Here is a 16,949-nt window from a genome sequence, read left to right on the forward strand (position 1 = left end):
CCTAAATATATTAAAAATAAATGAGTAATTTCTCCAATTCCGTTAACAGAACCATGAAGGGTGGAGCTTATTGATAATCCAGTCTTGAAAAATTTAGCCCTGGGGCCAGTTTAATACCGGAGCTGGGTACCCATCTCTATGCTTCAGAGCCAAAAGTTCCAGAATTTAGCCGCCTGAACTTTTTACGGAGAAACTAAGGAATTGGATCATTGTTGTGTCTGTGGTCACTTTTAGACACTGCTTACTTACTGGATCTGACAACATGGTGCGCAGATGTGAAGCCAGAGCGAGCATGGCGAGGGCGTTGAAAGTGGCGGCGTTCAGCAGAGAATACCAGAAGTTCTTGGCGGGCAGCAGCATGACAAAGTTGACGACAAACTCGGCATACAGCACCAGGAACCAGGTCATGCTGGCGCACACCATACCGCAGCTGTCCTGGATAAACCAGAGCGTGCGGTTCCCGATCGTGTGGTCCGCGTGGGCTCCACCGACCATCACACCGGCTGCCAGGCTGCCTGACTCGACGTCGCCACCCGCTGATAGCAGAGGGTGGTGCTGCTCCATATCTCGCAGTCGGTGGTTTGAAGAGTGCATCCTGCCCTAAGGTAACACATTGCATCACACTAATATGGTTAGTGTAACAACAGACATAAACCTGGAAATGCAGAATTGTAGAACTGCCACTGTGTAGCCTCTAACTGTATTGTAGTGGGGAAGCTGGTGTCACACCAAACAAAAGTGTTATTGGGCTAACAAGTAGGCATGGGCATGTTACCAGTTTGAAGGTACTGAATACTCCAGTTTTAAAAAGTCAAGTTTTCAAAAAGTTATGGTTTTTAAACTGCTAAAACTTTTACCATTAACGGTATGCGTTGTTTTCTTTTTATCTATTTTTTTGGGGGTGGGAGGTCGTCATCATTGCAGGAAAAGTGACATGGCCTCTCTTCCTCCCGTTGATAGTGCAAACAGTCAGTGAGCTCTACGAATTTTCCCCTTGTCGAAATGGTCAACTCTTTGGGGAATTTTTAAGGTACCGCGGCTTGGTGGAGGAAGGACATGCAAAATATGCTTATGAAAAGTGGCTGCTCGAAGAGGAAATACTTCCAACATATTATATTTATAAGCGCCACCCATCACTCTCCAAGGTAAAGTTAATATAGCAATGTAGTGACGACGCCCGATGTCCCGGTTGTCATTAGTCCTCAAGAATTGAAACTGTTGCATTCCTGCCTCCTGAACCTCAACCAGCCAGTTTGCTTCCACAAAAGACACAAAACCTGGTTTGCATCATCTGGAGCCATAAAAGTCTCCTCAATAACTGGCACAGCATGGGTGAGGGAGGGGAAGGAAGTGATTGATGACTGCTGGAACACGATCACCCCCCAGTGGTGGTTGGAGACACTGCCTGTGGACATCGAACTCCTACGTTTGTAACAAAACAAACCACCAGGAATATTCTAAATGTATGCCTTGATGTCTGTGTCATTATTGTGTCAGTCCTACAGGTGCAGCTGTGAGACTTTGAGAACTGTTCCTCTTGATTTGAAGCCAAACAGTACGAAATGATGTTGTATTGAACAATTAGTTGATTTGCCTATATGCTTCTATATGATTCTATATGCTTGATCTATGAGTAAGAGTACAAAGTTGTGAGTGTTTTAGATTAATATACGATTTTTAAACCCATTTTATGGGTCAAAATTTTAAACTAAATTCAAACTGATGGTTGTGGTCTTCTCCACTTCATGTCACTTAGACACACCCCCTGGGTATTTAACCCTTAACTTCCGTCTTATCTGCCTCTTGGCTCTTCCTGGCTAACATCTCTCTAGCTAGGGATCGGCTTCGGCCAACCCCCAAGGAGTGCATGAAGGTGTGGCAGAGAAGGTTGCAAAAGTGCGTTAGACTCCAGAGGGATTACTTTGAAGGGAAAAACTTTTAGTGGGGATTGGAAATATTTATTTTGTGACCCTAGCTCTGGAACTTTTCTGACATGCATTTTATTTCCAGTCTAACATTTTCAACATGTCGAGCGACGGCCCTCACTAATGTGAACGTGCACGTTATTTAATTACCCTAGTTTTGTCTCAGGATCTGTTCAATTGATTCTCATTAAAATTTGTAGCTAAATCGGGGGGGAAAATCCAGCCAAATAATAAAGTCGGCACTTGCCTACTGGTTGTTCAGACAGCAAGGCTGGTGTGTCAGACGCGCCACACGTGCCCATGTATGTTAATGCAAATGACTGACATCTCTACAGTCTCTATTAGGCTGTTCCTGTCACGCCGTGCCCAGTTGTACTTGCTTTGCACTGGGCTCCTTTCTAGCCTTAGGGTAACAATGTGAGTCGCAAAAGTAATTTAATAGAGTGACAAATCACTACTTTTGCAACACTTACTGTACACTTGTAAACTAATGCCAAAACGTTTAAAGCCATGTTTTTAGTGTAAGCAGTGCATGTGTGCAATGGATAACAAAATTAATTAATAAAAAAAACACGTTCTGACAAATACTCAAATTAAAAGCGACTAATTGACCCCTACTTTGTGACTTTTGTTCGTTCATTTAAAAATGTATCCATTAACACGACAATCATCTTCTAACATCCAATTTTCTCTGACTAGATACTTTCAACAGCAGTACTAAAACACCACAATTACCTCCAAATCACACACTATGATGTGCTTGTCATGTCCTGTTTGTTCGGTTACCTTGTAATAAAGTGTGAGGGAAAGTGAGTGGGTGGGAGCAGAGGGACTTCACTAGTTGCACCGACTGTCATGAATTTCAAATTCAAACAAATGGCCAGAAAGTCTCTTTTGTTTAGGTTGTTGTCCTCACATGCAATGATTGATGACAAATACTCTTCAACACGCTTATGGGGAGTCATCACTCAAGAGTGGGCTCAGCCAGACGTCTTGTTAAAATGTGGATAAATGACCAAATGATGCCACCGCCTGTAAGGTTCATCCATCACAATCTTATAGCTGATTCTGCAAAGCCCCCCAGGGGTTTGTGAACGTTTATACAGGGGATAGACACCAAAGATCTCTTCTACATCTAAATAATGTCAAGGTTGTAGCAGAACATTCAGGTCCAACTCCACAAACAATGTTGGCAGCTTCAGATAATCAATGTCCCTCTTGGAAAGTGATCCTGCAGCAGAAGTGCATGAGGCACTAATGATCCTTGTTACTGTCTCTTGTCTCACAGTACTCACAGAGACTCACCGAGACAAAGGCAATGAGGCAAAGACAACATCTGCAGAGCAAACCTGAAGCTTGTTCTGAACAATTTAGTATTTGACCTGCAGACAAGCAAAATCCATTCATCTTTCTTTTCCCAATTTCTCACAAGGTTTATTAGGTTACAGCTATAGTGGACTGCTTTTAAGCCCTTCTTTGCTTACACCTTATATCAATATCACAACACAGCTTCCTTCCGTAAAACGCCCATGATTCATGAAATCAGAAAATTATCAAGAGATTTTAGAGAGAAATGTCTTACCCAGTGTAATAAATCTTGGTTTAAGGCAAAGATAATTGGTCCTCCAGAAATACAAAGACCCAAAGCACACATCCAAAACCACATGAGTGGTTGAAAAGGAAAAAATGGCCAGCAATGAGTTCTGATCTGAATCCAACTGAAAATCTTTGGGGGGGAGCTGAAATCTGCCATTGGGGAAAAGAACCCTGCAAATGTTCAAGAGCTTGAAAAAATTTTAACGGTAGAGTGGGAGAAAACACCACCTGAGAAGTGCAAAAAGGTTATCGATGGATACAAGAAACATTTGGAGGCTGTCATCGCTGCCAAAGGATGTGCAACCAGATATTGAGGACTGGTGCCAATATTGCTGCACATTACTGTTTTCTGTTTTTTCTTTGAAATTACAGTATCTAAGTTGAAGAAAGAAAAAAAATTGCTAAATTAGTTTGGACTGGGCGGCACGGTGGCCGACTGGTTAGAGCGTCAGCCTCACAGTTCTGAGGACCCGGGTTCCGCCTGTGTGGAGTTTACATGTTCTCCCCGTGCTTGCGTGGGTTTTCTCCGGGCACTCCGGTTTCCTCCCACATCCCAAAAACATGCATTAATTGGAGACTCTAAATTGCCCATAGGGATGACTGTGAGTGCGAATGGTTGTTTGTTTCTATGTGCCCTGCGATTGGCTGGCAACCAGTTCAGGATGTACCCCGCCTCCTGCCCGATGACAGCTGGGATAGGCTCCAGCATGCCCGCGACCCTAGTGAGGAGAAGCGGCTCAGAAAATGGATGGATGGATGGATAGTTTGGACTGCCAATTAAAATATCCTGATGATATAAGTTTGGTACATTTCCATTTCTGAAGATATGATACAGGTTATGAAGAAAATGAAGGGGTGCCAACAATGGTGAGCAGGACTGTATGACAAAAAAGTTTTTTTTTTTTTTTTTTTTAAAACTGCAAAGTAATTTTAAAGTGACAGTGAAATCGGTGCTTTTGTTCTTTAGTTGTCACACATGACAGTTAAGTATAATCGCAAGTAGTCGTGGATGACTGCTGCCACTTTTAAACCTTGTTAAGCAATGTTTTATTTTTTACATTTTCTACTTCCTGTTTTTGCTTCTATTACAAAGTTATTTTAAGGAAGACAACTTGTGAATTTATGAACCCCGGTAAATCCTGCAGGGCAGGATGAAGTGGGACGCTGTGTAGTGTGTCTTATACTGTATACATGCCCCTGACGCTTTTCCACCCTGCAAAGTACACAGCTTCTTCATGAAGTAATTTCAGCGAATAAAGCAAATAATGTTTCTGTAGGGCCCAATGTATGTGTTGTTGGTTTTTGGGCAGTTACAATTTTAAATGGTGGCAGGTGTGTGTCGACTCACGTTTGTTAATGTTTGTTAATTTTATTTTATGTTCATGCTCTGCTTTAAAAAAAAAAAAAAAAATCATAAGTTACTCAAGTTAGTCTTTACTTGAGTAGTTTTTTCATTGAGTACTTTCCTACTCAAATAAATATTTGGATAACTACTTTTTACTTTTACGTGACTCATATTCAAAAGTAACAGTACTCTTACTTGAGTACAATATTTGGCTACTCTACCCACCTCTGGCTATAATATATTGGACCAAACGACTTTAAAACAGGAATATGTTGAATATATATCTCAGGTGTTGAAGCACCATGTTTTATTGTTGAACAAGACAAAGTAGCAGTGTTAAGGAGAGGATACACTACTTCATGGAGTATTGATCCTTTCTGTGGTCAATAAGAGGGATGGGGGGGCGGGTGCCATTAAAAAGCAACAGCAGCTGCTCCTCCAGCTGTCGTCCACTATTCCCAGTCAAGAGGGCACCTTATAACACTCAACCCACACAGAGCAATAACTGGAAACAGACCAAATGCGTCTAAAGTAGCACAAACACTTCAAGGTTTGCAGTGAAACGTCATTTTACATGACGTCATCTTGTGAGCCTTCAGGTATCAGGTCTGCCTTTTCCTTGTCAATAACAGACACACACACACACACACACACACACACACAAACAACAGGCTGACGAGAATGACAGACAGGGTCATGAATGTTTAGCTTTTTCTTGTGATGACAAAGAGGAAAACTGCGACGATAGAGACCATAGAATAAAGAAATGGAACCTATTCGATTTATTGGATAAAACTAGATTTTGCAATTTTTAAACCAATAACGTGAGGTGCAAGTATTTTGTCCATTTGGGGTCACCATCCTCACGTTCTACTGCAGTATCTGTGACTTTGAGTGTGTATGGCTATTAAAGGCGGGGCGTGGCCCTGTGAGTGACGTGGGTGTCAGCAAATGAGAGTCCAGAGTTGGTTGGTTGTTAATTGGCCTGCATACTGTTTACTGTCTGGGCATCAGTGTAACCATCGGGAGCTCAAGTAGGAATGTGCTTATTATTACATGTTTGTTTTCCTACGATTTCGGGGGCTGTGTCTATCCAGGACCACTTATGGAGACATTACAATACTAACTACCGATGGTAGGCTACTGCAGACGTGCTGTTGTGGTACACACTGCACTTTACTTCCTTGCGAAGTTTTTAAGGAAAGAGTTTGCTTAGACCATTTTTTTATAATCAAATTTTTATTACCGTATTTTCACGAACCTAAGGCGCACTTAAAAGTCTTAAATTTTCTCCAAAATGGACGGGGCGCCTTATAATGCAGCGCACCTTATGTGTGCACAGAGTTCCAACATCTATAAATGTTGTTGTGTGATGAGCGCCCCGCTTGACTTTTTTAAATTTGTTTTTGTATTTTTTTTTTTTTTTTTTTTTTTTTTTTTTAATTATTTCCTGCTTACACAGAGGAAAAGCGGACATGGCTGAGGACAGGGGAAGGGTGCGTGAAGTAGGACCCTAAAGCCACGCCCCCAGTAGGTATATAGCGGCGGGGTGTTTTTCCTTTTTTTTTTAACCGCTTGACTGTCTGGGAGTATTTCCAGGGTGTGCATTGTGCAAAACAACATCGGTTTGGCTAAGGACCCGCGAAAATGTCACCTACGACGAGACATGCTTACAAAGCACAGTTTAAACTGCAAGCTATCAGTTACGTGGAGGATCAAGATCAACGAATCCATGGTTCGCAAGTGGAGGAAGCAGGAAAACGAGCTTTGCCAAGTCAAGAAGACAAAGCTGCGTTTCCGCGAAAAAAGAAAAAGAAAAAAAAATGCGGAAACAAGGTGAGGTGGCCTGAGTTGGAAGACCAACTCAAGCAATGGATTAATGAGCAAAGAACACCCGGGAGAAGCGTCTATACAGTCACCATTCAACTGAGTGCAATAACTAGGGGCTTGCCATCATTCTGGGAGGCTTGACGAACCGCTGGACATCCGTGTAAACAGGACTTTCAAAGTCAAGTGAGTGGCGTGGGAGCCATGGATGACAGATGGCGAACACAGCTTTACTAAGACTAGGAGGCAGCGCCAGGCGAGTTACGCCACAATTTGTGAATGGATTGTGGATGCTTTGGCTATCGTGTCTGCTTGCACTGTTGTTCGAGCTTTCGCACGGCAACGAGACTGTCTCGAACCTGGCGTGTTTGATTGAGAACTTGCCCACGTGTTCATTTCGGATACAGAAGATGAGGACTTTGATCGATTTGTGGATGACGATTGACCAAAAAAATAACGTGAGTACATTGTTAAACACTTCAATAAAGTACAACCAAACTCAGTTTTGCTCCCGCTGCCTTTTTAAAAACATTGTTTTAGCGTGCATGCATGCTACCTCATGTTTTAAGCTAGCGTTTGTTTGATCATGCCTGCGCCCAATAATACGGTGTGCCTTATGTATGTGTTAAATACAGAACTAGACCCCGTAACTGAGACTGCGCCTTTTAATACAGTGCGCCTTATGGTCGTGAAAATATGGTAGTTGCAGCTCTACAGCAGTGTCTGTTTTTTTGCCTTAATGTGAAGAGACTAGTGTTCCGTCTACTCATGCTTATTTTTCTCTCTATTGTCTCTTTTCTCTCTGTCTCTCCCCTCTCAAAACTCATTCAAATCGACTTCAATTTTCAATAACTATCCTTTGTAGTAACTCTGACCCGGTTGTCATAGCAACCCCCCCACAACTGATGGACTCTGCATTCCTCCCTGCGGCCCTGCTGTGCAAGATGGCCAGCCAAGGAAGTCTGGCGTATCTCACCAGAATCTTATTATATATAACATTATTAACTAATTAACAGTTCCCCTCCAAATCTGAATTCCAGTCATCAAAGACTAATTTCCATCTTTTTAAGTGACAGAGTGACCAAAAGGTTGGAGTCTCTCAACCACTGGGAACATTGCTGGAACACAGACGACACCTGCTGGCGTTTGAGAGTTACTGGAATGTGTGGACTCTTCATTCGAAGTTTCTTTTACTGAAGATAAATGTATGTTTTGATATTTCGCAAACTGCAGAAATATTCCAAATGTATGCCTTGATGTCGGTATCATTGTGTCATCTTTACAGGTCCAGCTGCAGGACTTAGAGAGCTGTTCGTCTTGATTTGAAGGCAAAACAGTATGAAATGTTGAATTGAAACACAAGCAGTTGATTTGCCAAGACTAGAATTTAAACGAACGTTCTATATGTTTGATGTATGAGGAGGAGTACAGAGTTGGGATTATTTTATATTAATATATGATTTTTACACAATTTATATGGCTAAATTGGAGACCGGAATTCAAGTCGATGGGCGTGGTCTTCTCCAGTTTCCCCCCGTCTCTTAGACACACCTCCTGGGTATTTAACCTTTGACTCCTGCCTCTTCTCTCTCGTGTCCTGCTTCTCTGTTGTTCTTCCTGGCTAACACATCGCCAGCTGCGGGGTGGCTTCGGCCAACTCTCTCCCCCTTCCTTTTCCTCCGGTGCCACCACGTGCGCGAGTGACCGCTGGAACCCGACGGCGGCATTTTCGATCGAAGAAGCGGCGTCGATTTTTTTTTTTCCCCAGCCGTGATCCTCAGTCAGCAACTACCGGGATTCCGTACCGGTCACACACGCAGTTGAAAGCAAGAACAGGTCCGCCAAAAGTTAAATCGGCAGGAAAGTTACGACCGTTCTTTTGGCACCTCTTATTGTTTTATGTTTGTGCATCTTCTTCTTCAACCAAATCTGCTTCGTTTTTCTCCTGAGATGCGCGGAGAAAGACCCTACCCAAAGACCACCTGATCTACGGTCATGAGTAATCAGAATCATCTTTATTTGCCAAGTATGTCCAAAAAACACACAAGGAATTTGTCTCCGGTAGTTGGAGCTGCTCTAGTACGACAACAGACAGTCAATTGACAAAGAACACTTTTGAGACAAAAAGACATTGACAAAAAAACAGTCACTGAGCAATAAAGGGTTGCTAGTTATCTGGTAATGCCGGTACATTTGTTTTTTGTGTGTGTGCAAAAAGATGTAGTCCTCTTGCACTTAGAGCAGTTCGAAGACTAATATTGCAATAGTCCGGTGCAATGACCATTGTGCAAAGGGCGCAGAGACTTCAAGCGAGTAGTGCAATAATCTGGGACAATGTTGATTGTGCAAATGTTGCAGATACTCCTCAATCAGTGTGCAAATGGAGCAGATGCTACTCTGGCATGAGTGGCCAGTATTGGTCAACAACAGATATGCAAATAGTGCAAATATTGGTCAACAACAGATATGCAAATAGTGCAGCGTGGCGAGACTACTGCAGTGAGTGCACGAGTATAATTGGCCCCACAGAAATGTGACAACAAACTCAAGTCAAAAAATTGGCAGCATGTTGTAATGGAATTGTAGGTTAGGTGTTTAAGAAGTTGATTTCAAGAGGAAAGAAGCTGTTGGAATGTCTGCTAGTTCTAGTTTGCATTGATCGGTAGTGCCTGCCTGAGGGAAGGAGCTGGAAGAGCCGGTGACCGGGATGTGTGCACACTCTTCTCTTAGTTCTGGAAGCGTGTCAGAGTAACACATTGAGTAACACAACAATCGGTTGGACAAGATTAGTGGCTAATAATTTTGGGGAAAATACTAGCTTTACACAAATCCCAACTTTGCTTTACCTCGTTCTGACTCAACGTATTAAACGCTCACATTTTAATTTTTAGCTGAGCAATACACTTCCTTTTCGTACGCCTATTTTTTTTTTTTTTTTTCACCATTAGTCGTCTTTCCTTTTTGTAGTTAGACCCCGTGTGTTTCCCTATAGATGCCTCATTGATTTAATTAAATATTCTAAAAAATTCCACGCCTTGTTGTGTTTTGTGTGTGTTGTGAGTTTAATAATGAAGTCTCTGTAATTGAGAACTCTTATTTCCTAAATGTAGCAATGTTCAGATTGTGAGATGAATTGTGAGGTTTTTTGTCACTTTTCCTAAATTGTACACATATAAAAAGAGACGTGGTGCCCTTTTACGAGACAGATACTTTGATTGTGACGTTAAAACGTAAATCAAACTAACCCGGAAGTGAACGAAGGCGTTCACCTTGGACAAATGTATCTCTTAAATAAACTAAGTTTGATCCAAAACCAATATACGCTACACCATCATAATACAAATAGCCACAGAGGCAGTATATAAAACTCCCGTTGCATAAAAAAATAAAATGTATACAGATTCTCCATTCTGCATGAGCAATCAGCTGAGCATGGCAGACTTAAAAAAACATTTTTAAAAGAAACACACCTCCCAAGCACACATTATGGTGTGCTCACAATTTAGTGTTTTTATTCAGTCATTATAGTTACACAGCTTTATGACACAGTGGTTATCTTCTTTTGCACTTGATTGGCAGTTAAAATGGATGAACTGTTACTTCTGCCTTTACAGATGATAAAAGTTTTATGATGGAAATAGTTTGACTCTGCAACAGATTATTTCAACTTCCATTATTAAATTGATTGACTTTCTGTCACCAACTTTCGAATATCTGCTCAGTTTTTTCCCCGAGTTACTCACCGGAGCGGCGTCCGCGGTTTTTGGCGCATGGAGACAGAAGCGGCGCCACAGAGGGAAGCGAGCCGGCATTCAGGTGAAACTCCGCAAGAGAGGACGCAGATTGGCGTTTCCGTCGATCCACCCCGCGAATGTACGCTCCCTACCCAACAAAATGGTCGAGCTCCATCTTCTGTTAAAGACCCGTAAAGACTTCAGACGTTCCGCGGCCATGTGCTTCACGGAGACGTGGCTTTGCGACGCTGTACCCGATGGCGCCGTCATGCTTCCCGGCTTCAACATTCATCGAGCAGACCGCGACATGGAATCATCGGGGAAACCAAAGGGCGGCGGGATATGCCCCCATATCAACGAAAAATGGTGTACGGACGTCACGGTGCTCAGCACACACTGCAGCCCGCATTTGGAGTCGCTGTTTTTGAACTGTAAACCATTCTACTTGCCACGTGAGTTTGCATCGTTTATACTGGCTGGAGTCTATATTACACCTCAAGCTAACACGAACGCCGCATTGCTAACGCTCGCCGAACAAGTCAACGAAATTGAAAAAAAACACCCGGACTCACCCCTCATTATTCTCGGGGACTTTAACAAAGCTAAACTCAACCACGAACTCCCTAAATACAAGCAGCACATCGACTGTCCTACCAGGGAAAATAATACTTTAGACCACTGCTACACTACGGTAAAAAACGCATACCGTGCTATACCTCGTGCAGCCCTGGGCTCGTCTGATCACTGCTTAATTCACTTAATACCGACGTGCAGGCAAGAACTTAAATGTGCGAAGCCTACAGTGAAAACAATCAAAAAGTGGACCAATGAAGCCAAGATGGAACTTCAAAGCTGTTTAGACTGCACAGACTGGAGTGTCTTTGAAAATTCAGCTAGCAGCCTGGATGAATATACGGACACTGTCACATCCTATATCAGTTTCTGTGAAGAGGTTTGTGTACCAACAAAATCATTTCGCACATTCAACAACAACAAGCCGTGGTTCACTGCTAAACTTAAGCAGCTTCGCCAAGCCAAGGAGAATGCACATCAGAGCGGGGACAGGGCCCTGTATAATCGAGCTAGAAACCAGCTTACTAAAGAAATTAACATTGCAAAGAGGATCTATGCAGCAAAGTTGGAAAAACAGTTTAGCGCAAACGACTCTAAATCAGTCTGGCATGCATTCCAATCGCTGACAAATTACAAGCGACGATCCCCCCCAAGCTGAGAACAATAGCACACTATCCAACGACTTGAATACCTTCTACTGCAGATTTGAAAAGGACAGTTTCACACCACACACCCACCCGGCCGCACCCGCGACCACAACCACACCTCTGACTTCTGCGTTAACCATCCATGAACAGGATGTGAGACGCATCTTCGAACAACAGAAGATTAACAAAGTGGCAGGACCGGACCATGTGTCCCCATCCTGCCTCAAAGTCTGTGCGGACCAGCTCGCTCCAGTCTTCACTCAGATCTTCAACAGATCTTTGGAAATGTGCGAAGTTCCATCCTGTTTCAAACGCTCCACCATCATTCCAGTCCCCAAGAAACCTGCAATCTCTGGTCTGAATGACTACAGGCCTGTCGCTTTGACATCTGTGGTCATGAAGTCCTTTGAACGTCTCGTGCTGGACCACCTCAAGAGTGTCACAGGTCCCCTGCTGGACCCCCTGCAGTTTGCCTACCAAGCGAACAGGTCTGCGGATGATGCAGTCAACATGGGACTGCACTTCATCCTCGAACACCTCGACCGTGCAGGGACCTACGCGAGGATCCTGTTCGTGGACTTCAGCTCAGCGTTCAACACCATCATCCCTGAACCCCTTTCAACCAAGCTTCTCCAGCTCAGCGTCTCACCTGCCATCTGCCAGTGGATTTACAGCTTTCTGACGGGCAGGACACAGCAGGTCAGGCTGGGGGAGGCCACCTCATCCACACGCAGCATCAACACTGGGGCGCCCCAAGGTTGTGTCCTCTCTCCGCTGCTCTTCTCTCTCTACACGAACGACTGCACCTCAGCGAACCCGACTGTCAAACTCCTGGAGTTTGCAGATGACACCGTCATCGGCCTCATCAAGGACGGTGACGAGTCTGCATATCGACAGGAAGCGGAGCGGCTGGAGCTGTGGTGCGGCCGACACAACCTGGAGCTGAACACGCTCAAGACTGTAGAGATGATCGTGGACTTCAGGAGGCATCCTTCGCCACAGCTGCCCCTCACGTTGTCCAGCTGCCTTGTGTCAACCGTCGAGACCTTCAAGTTCCTGGGAATTACAATCTCTCAGGACCTGAAGTGGGCGACCAACATCAACTCCGTCCTCAAAAAGGCCCAGCAGAGGATGTACTTCCTGTGGCTTCTGAGAAAGCACGGCCTGCCAGCGGAGCTGCTGAGACAGTTCTACACAGCGGTCATCGAATCAGTCCTGTGTTCTTCCATCACAGTCTGGTTTGGTGCTGCTACAAAAAAGGACAAACTCCGACTGCAACGGACAATCAAAACTGCTGAAAGGATTGTCTGTACCCCCCTACCCACCATTGAGGACTTGCATGCTGCCAGAACTAAGACAAGGGCGTGCAAAATCCTCTCGGACCCTCCGCACCCCGGAAGCCCCGTGAGTCGGATCTCCGCGTGCCACCGCCAACGCCACCCCCCTCCGCTGAATTGTTTTAGCATATTGTAACAGTATCACTCTTTAGTGGTGTACTAGTAAGTCAAACATCATGGGTAAACGAACATCACACGGAGAGGGAATAATGATTCTAACTCTTGTTAAAACGTATACCTTGCTAATTACATTCCATTCGTCCCAAAAATTTAATAATAAAATAGGTCCACTCCATATCACTGCAAAAATGAATCATCTTATATACTTCCCTCTCTTCAAATGGAATATCTACATTTCAAAAACATATGACAGAGGCTGCTCAGGAAAAAAAAAAAAAAAAAAAAAGCATTTTACAATATCACTAAGCAGAGGAAAATAAACTATGTAGGAGTCCCATGATTATTTCATTTATTGTTACTTGGCTGTTTCCAAACCTGCGTTGCCTTTAAGAGTGTTCTTGCCTTGCTGACTTTTCCTGTAATTTTTGGACTCTCGCAAAAATAAATCACTGTTAGCAGGCAAAAATGTTTAATGTAAGTTAGAATGGCAGCATTTTCTAATGATATAACTGAAAAAACATATGATACATTATGTTAAATTAGTGAATAGACAATTTCTCAATTGACAGTTTTGTTATTGTGAGCATGGCATGATTATTGCTGTAGTAATAACAGCGTTCTGGAGGTACTGTATACGAATGCAAACATTGGATGGACGGGGATTGACGTGCATGGTAATATATGATTTGAAGATATATGATTTCACAAAAAAAATGTGGGGAAACAGAGAAACTACTAAAGCCTATTGAGAAGGACTTGGCGAGCAAGAAAAAGAGGTTTTTCGGTACTCCTGCTTTCACCTCTTCGCCCCACTTGTACCGTCAACCTTCGCGCGATACCGTGAGCTTTCCCACAATAGCGCAATAATTATCGTACAGCGCCATGAATACCGTGATAAAACCGAACCGTGAAATATAGCAAACATTTGCGTGCATTTGACCGAACAGGGAAAGCTCAAATTTGCCACGGGCAAGCAAAGGTTTTAGGGCACTTGCCCTTCGGCCTAAAACGTTAACTTCGAGGCCTGGATTATGTTCAACCTTTAAAGCTCCACTGTGTATTAGGTTAACGAAAGACTCCAAAGGGCTGATAGTAGTGAATGTGAGTGTAAATGGTTGTTTGTCTCTCTGTGTCAGCGATAAGTTTTGTTTAATGTGCCGCTCACCCACCCAAGTCAGCTAAGATATTCAGTACTCCTCAACCCATGTCAAAATAAACTGTATTGTTAAATGAATGAATGAGTTTCATGTTGAGTAAACATTCTGTCATCATAATTGTCTAACTTAGGCTCCTCCTGGTTGGCATTGACAGCCAAAAACAAGGAATGCTACTCTTCAACTTTGAAAGATCGGCTACACTGACGACATGGTGACGAGCAATGACAAAAATGAAGTCGCCTACCTAGTTAGGATGTTCTTTCCTCACAAAAACATGGTTTGACGTGTGACTTCAGGACCAGCATGTGATTTCAGATGGGTGTGCAGATGGGCATGAGGGTGGAATAGGAGACACCTGCAAGATACACACACACACAGGTTAAAACACTCATCCATCCATTTTCTAGAGCGCTTGTCCTCATAAGGGTCAAGGATGGGGATCCCACTTTTTTTCCCCAGACGATACCAGTACGATTATTCACTTTTGAGTACCGATACGGAGTAGGGATACCACTAGTACTTTCGAAACATAGTCTCAATTAAACACAATGACAGATAATTGTAAACAAAGGCCTTTCTTTCTGACACACATGCAATGGACAATCAAAACTGCTGAAAGGATTGTCGGTACCCCCCTACCTACCCTTGAGGACTTGCACGCTGCCAGAACTAAGACAAGAGCGTGCAAAATCCTCTCGGGCACTCCACATCCCGGTCACCAGCTCCTTCCCTCAGGTAGGCGCTACCAATCAATGCAAACTAGAACTAGCAGACATTCCAACAGCTTCTTCCCTCTTACAATCAACTTCTTAAACACCTAACCTACAATTCCATTACAATATGCTGGCAATTTTTTTGTCTTGAGTTTGTTGTCACATTTCTGTGGGGCCAATTATACATTACTTGTGCACTCACTGTAGTAGTCTCGCCACGCTGCACTATTCACATATCTGTTGTTGACCAATACTGGCCACTCATGCCAGAGTAGCATCTGGTCCATTTGCACACTGATTGAGGAGTATCTGCAACATTTGCACAATCAACATTGTCCCAGATTATCATACTACTTGCTTGAAGTCTCGGCGCCCCCTATTGCAACATTAGTCTTTCGAACTGCTCTAAGTGCTAGAGGACTCTGCATCTTTTTGCACAACTGTCAAAAAAAATAATAATGTACCGGCATTACCAGATAACTAGCAACCCATTATTGCTCACTGACTGTTTTTGTCAATGTCTTTATGTCTGAAAAGTGTTCTCTGTCAATTGATTGTCTGTTGTCGTACTAGAGCGGCACCAACTACCGGAGACAAATTCCTTGTGTGTTTTTTGGACATACTTGGCAAATCAAGATGATTCTGATTCTGATTTGGCTGAGAGGCGAGGTACATCCTGGACTGGGCAGCAGTCAATCGCTGGGCACATTCACACCAAAGGAAAATAATTTGGTCATCAATGATCCTATCGTACATGTTTTTTTTAAATCGAAACCCAAAGCCAGCACCACACAGGAGGGCCTGAGCTGACATATTAACCTAAGACCCCTTGATTGTGAGGCAAATGTGCTAATTACTCCTAAACTGTGCTACCAGGTTTAAAACAATGTAGAAGTTGACTTACAGTATGCCTACACTGTTCATTGCTCACTTAACGTCAGACTTCACTCATACTATTTCCTTCCAGTCACATAGTTCAGGTGAGACAAGGAACTCGGTTGAGTGTTTTTCCACGCCAATGATGACTACGTGCTTGTAACAATTTTTTGACACTGATTGACTTCCGTCCAAATGTTTTGGACGCCCATACCACATTACACCATAGGCTACCATCTATAACACTACACAGTAAAGCAACACTAAAATTGGAGCCCCTCCCATCACCGACAAGCGAGTAAATCACCATCTTCTCATTTACCATCTTGTCTACACAATTGTCCCTCGTATTAATATAAAGACATGTGTTGACCTGCTACAGTACTACACAGTTAGCCGAGTTCCCTACCTGTCAAATGACGTGTTAAGGTCCAGATGATAAACAAACATCCAGCGCCTATGTGACAGTAGCTTGACATTCCATTTGCTCCCGGGCAGGTGGCTACAATTCACAGGCTAACTAGCGAGCTGGCTAGCTAGCTCTGCGACGGCTGCACGCGCGCCAAGAGTGGGAAAAGCAGACATTTTTCCGGCGACCTACCTTAATATTCCTAACATAGTCGTTCTGGGACGTCTGCTAAATTCATTTTGTACGCTTCACAATGGGTGGACTGCAGCAGGGGAACGACTACCGGAGCCGCGGAGGGTAGCGACACATCCCATCAACCATTGTCGGAGCTTCCGGGATTCGGTTCCTCTTCGTGAAACGCCGAAGGGAGGGGAACAATGTTTGGTCCAACAGTGCCACCCTAAGGGATGTGATACAATGGCAAGTAATACGTCTCCGCTAGAGAGCGCCATTGCTCAATCAAAGAATTTGCGACGTCCAGTAATAATAATAATAGCATTAAAACCTACACTCACAACAACACAAATGTATCCTCGTAACATGACAACTTTTCTTCTCTGACATAAATTAATATTTGGCTTTATTCCATAATGCTTGACCTTTTTCTTGTATCTTTATGACTTGATTGTAGTAGAATTATATATTTCCCTCTGAGTTGGAAAATGTATGTTTTATATATACCAAATATTA

The 16,949-nt window shown here is 43.4% G+C and overlaps 1 protein-coding gene across 4 annotated transcripts in view; it reads right to left on the minus strand.

Moving 5' to 3' along the window:
* zdhhc7 (zinc finger DHHC-type palmitoyltransferase 7) overlaps positions 1 to 16,597 on the minus strand; it is a 23,257-nt gene extending 6,660 nt beyond the window's left edge. The window contains exons 1-4 of one of the 4 annotated variants that reach the window (XM_061667670.1): positions 16,260 to 16,441; positions 15,598 to 15,673; positions 14,506 to 14,616; positions 250 to 600 (exon numbers count right to left, since the gene is read on the minus strand). In XM_061667670.1, the coding sequence (XP_061523654.1) occupies positions 250 to 594 (345 nt within the window). In that variant the 5' untranslated portion in view covers positions 595 to 600; positions 14,506 to 14,616; positions 15,598 to 15,673; positions 16,260 to 16,441. The other 3 variants (XM_061667651.1, XM_061667661.1, XM_061667678.1) reach the window with 3 other exon arrangements.
* Positions 16,598 to 16,949: the final 352 nt, after the last annotated feature.

The sequence above is a fragment of the Phycodurus eques genome, chromosome 2 (genome assembly GCF_024500275.1).
Source record: "Phycodurus eques isolate BA_2022a chromosome 2, UOR_Pequ_1.1, whole genome shotgun sequence".
NCBI classification, from domain to species: Eukaryota; Metazoa; Chordata; class Actinopteri; order Syngnathiformes; family Syngnathidae; genus Phycodurus; species Phycodurus eques.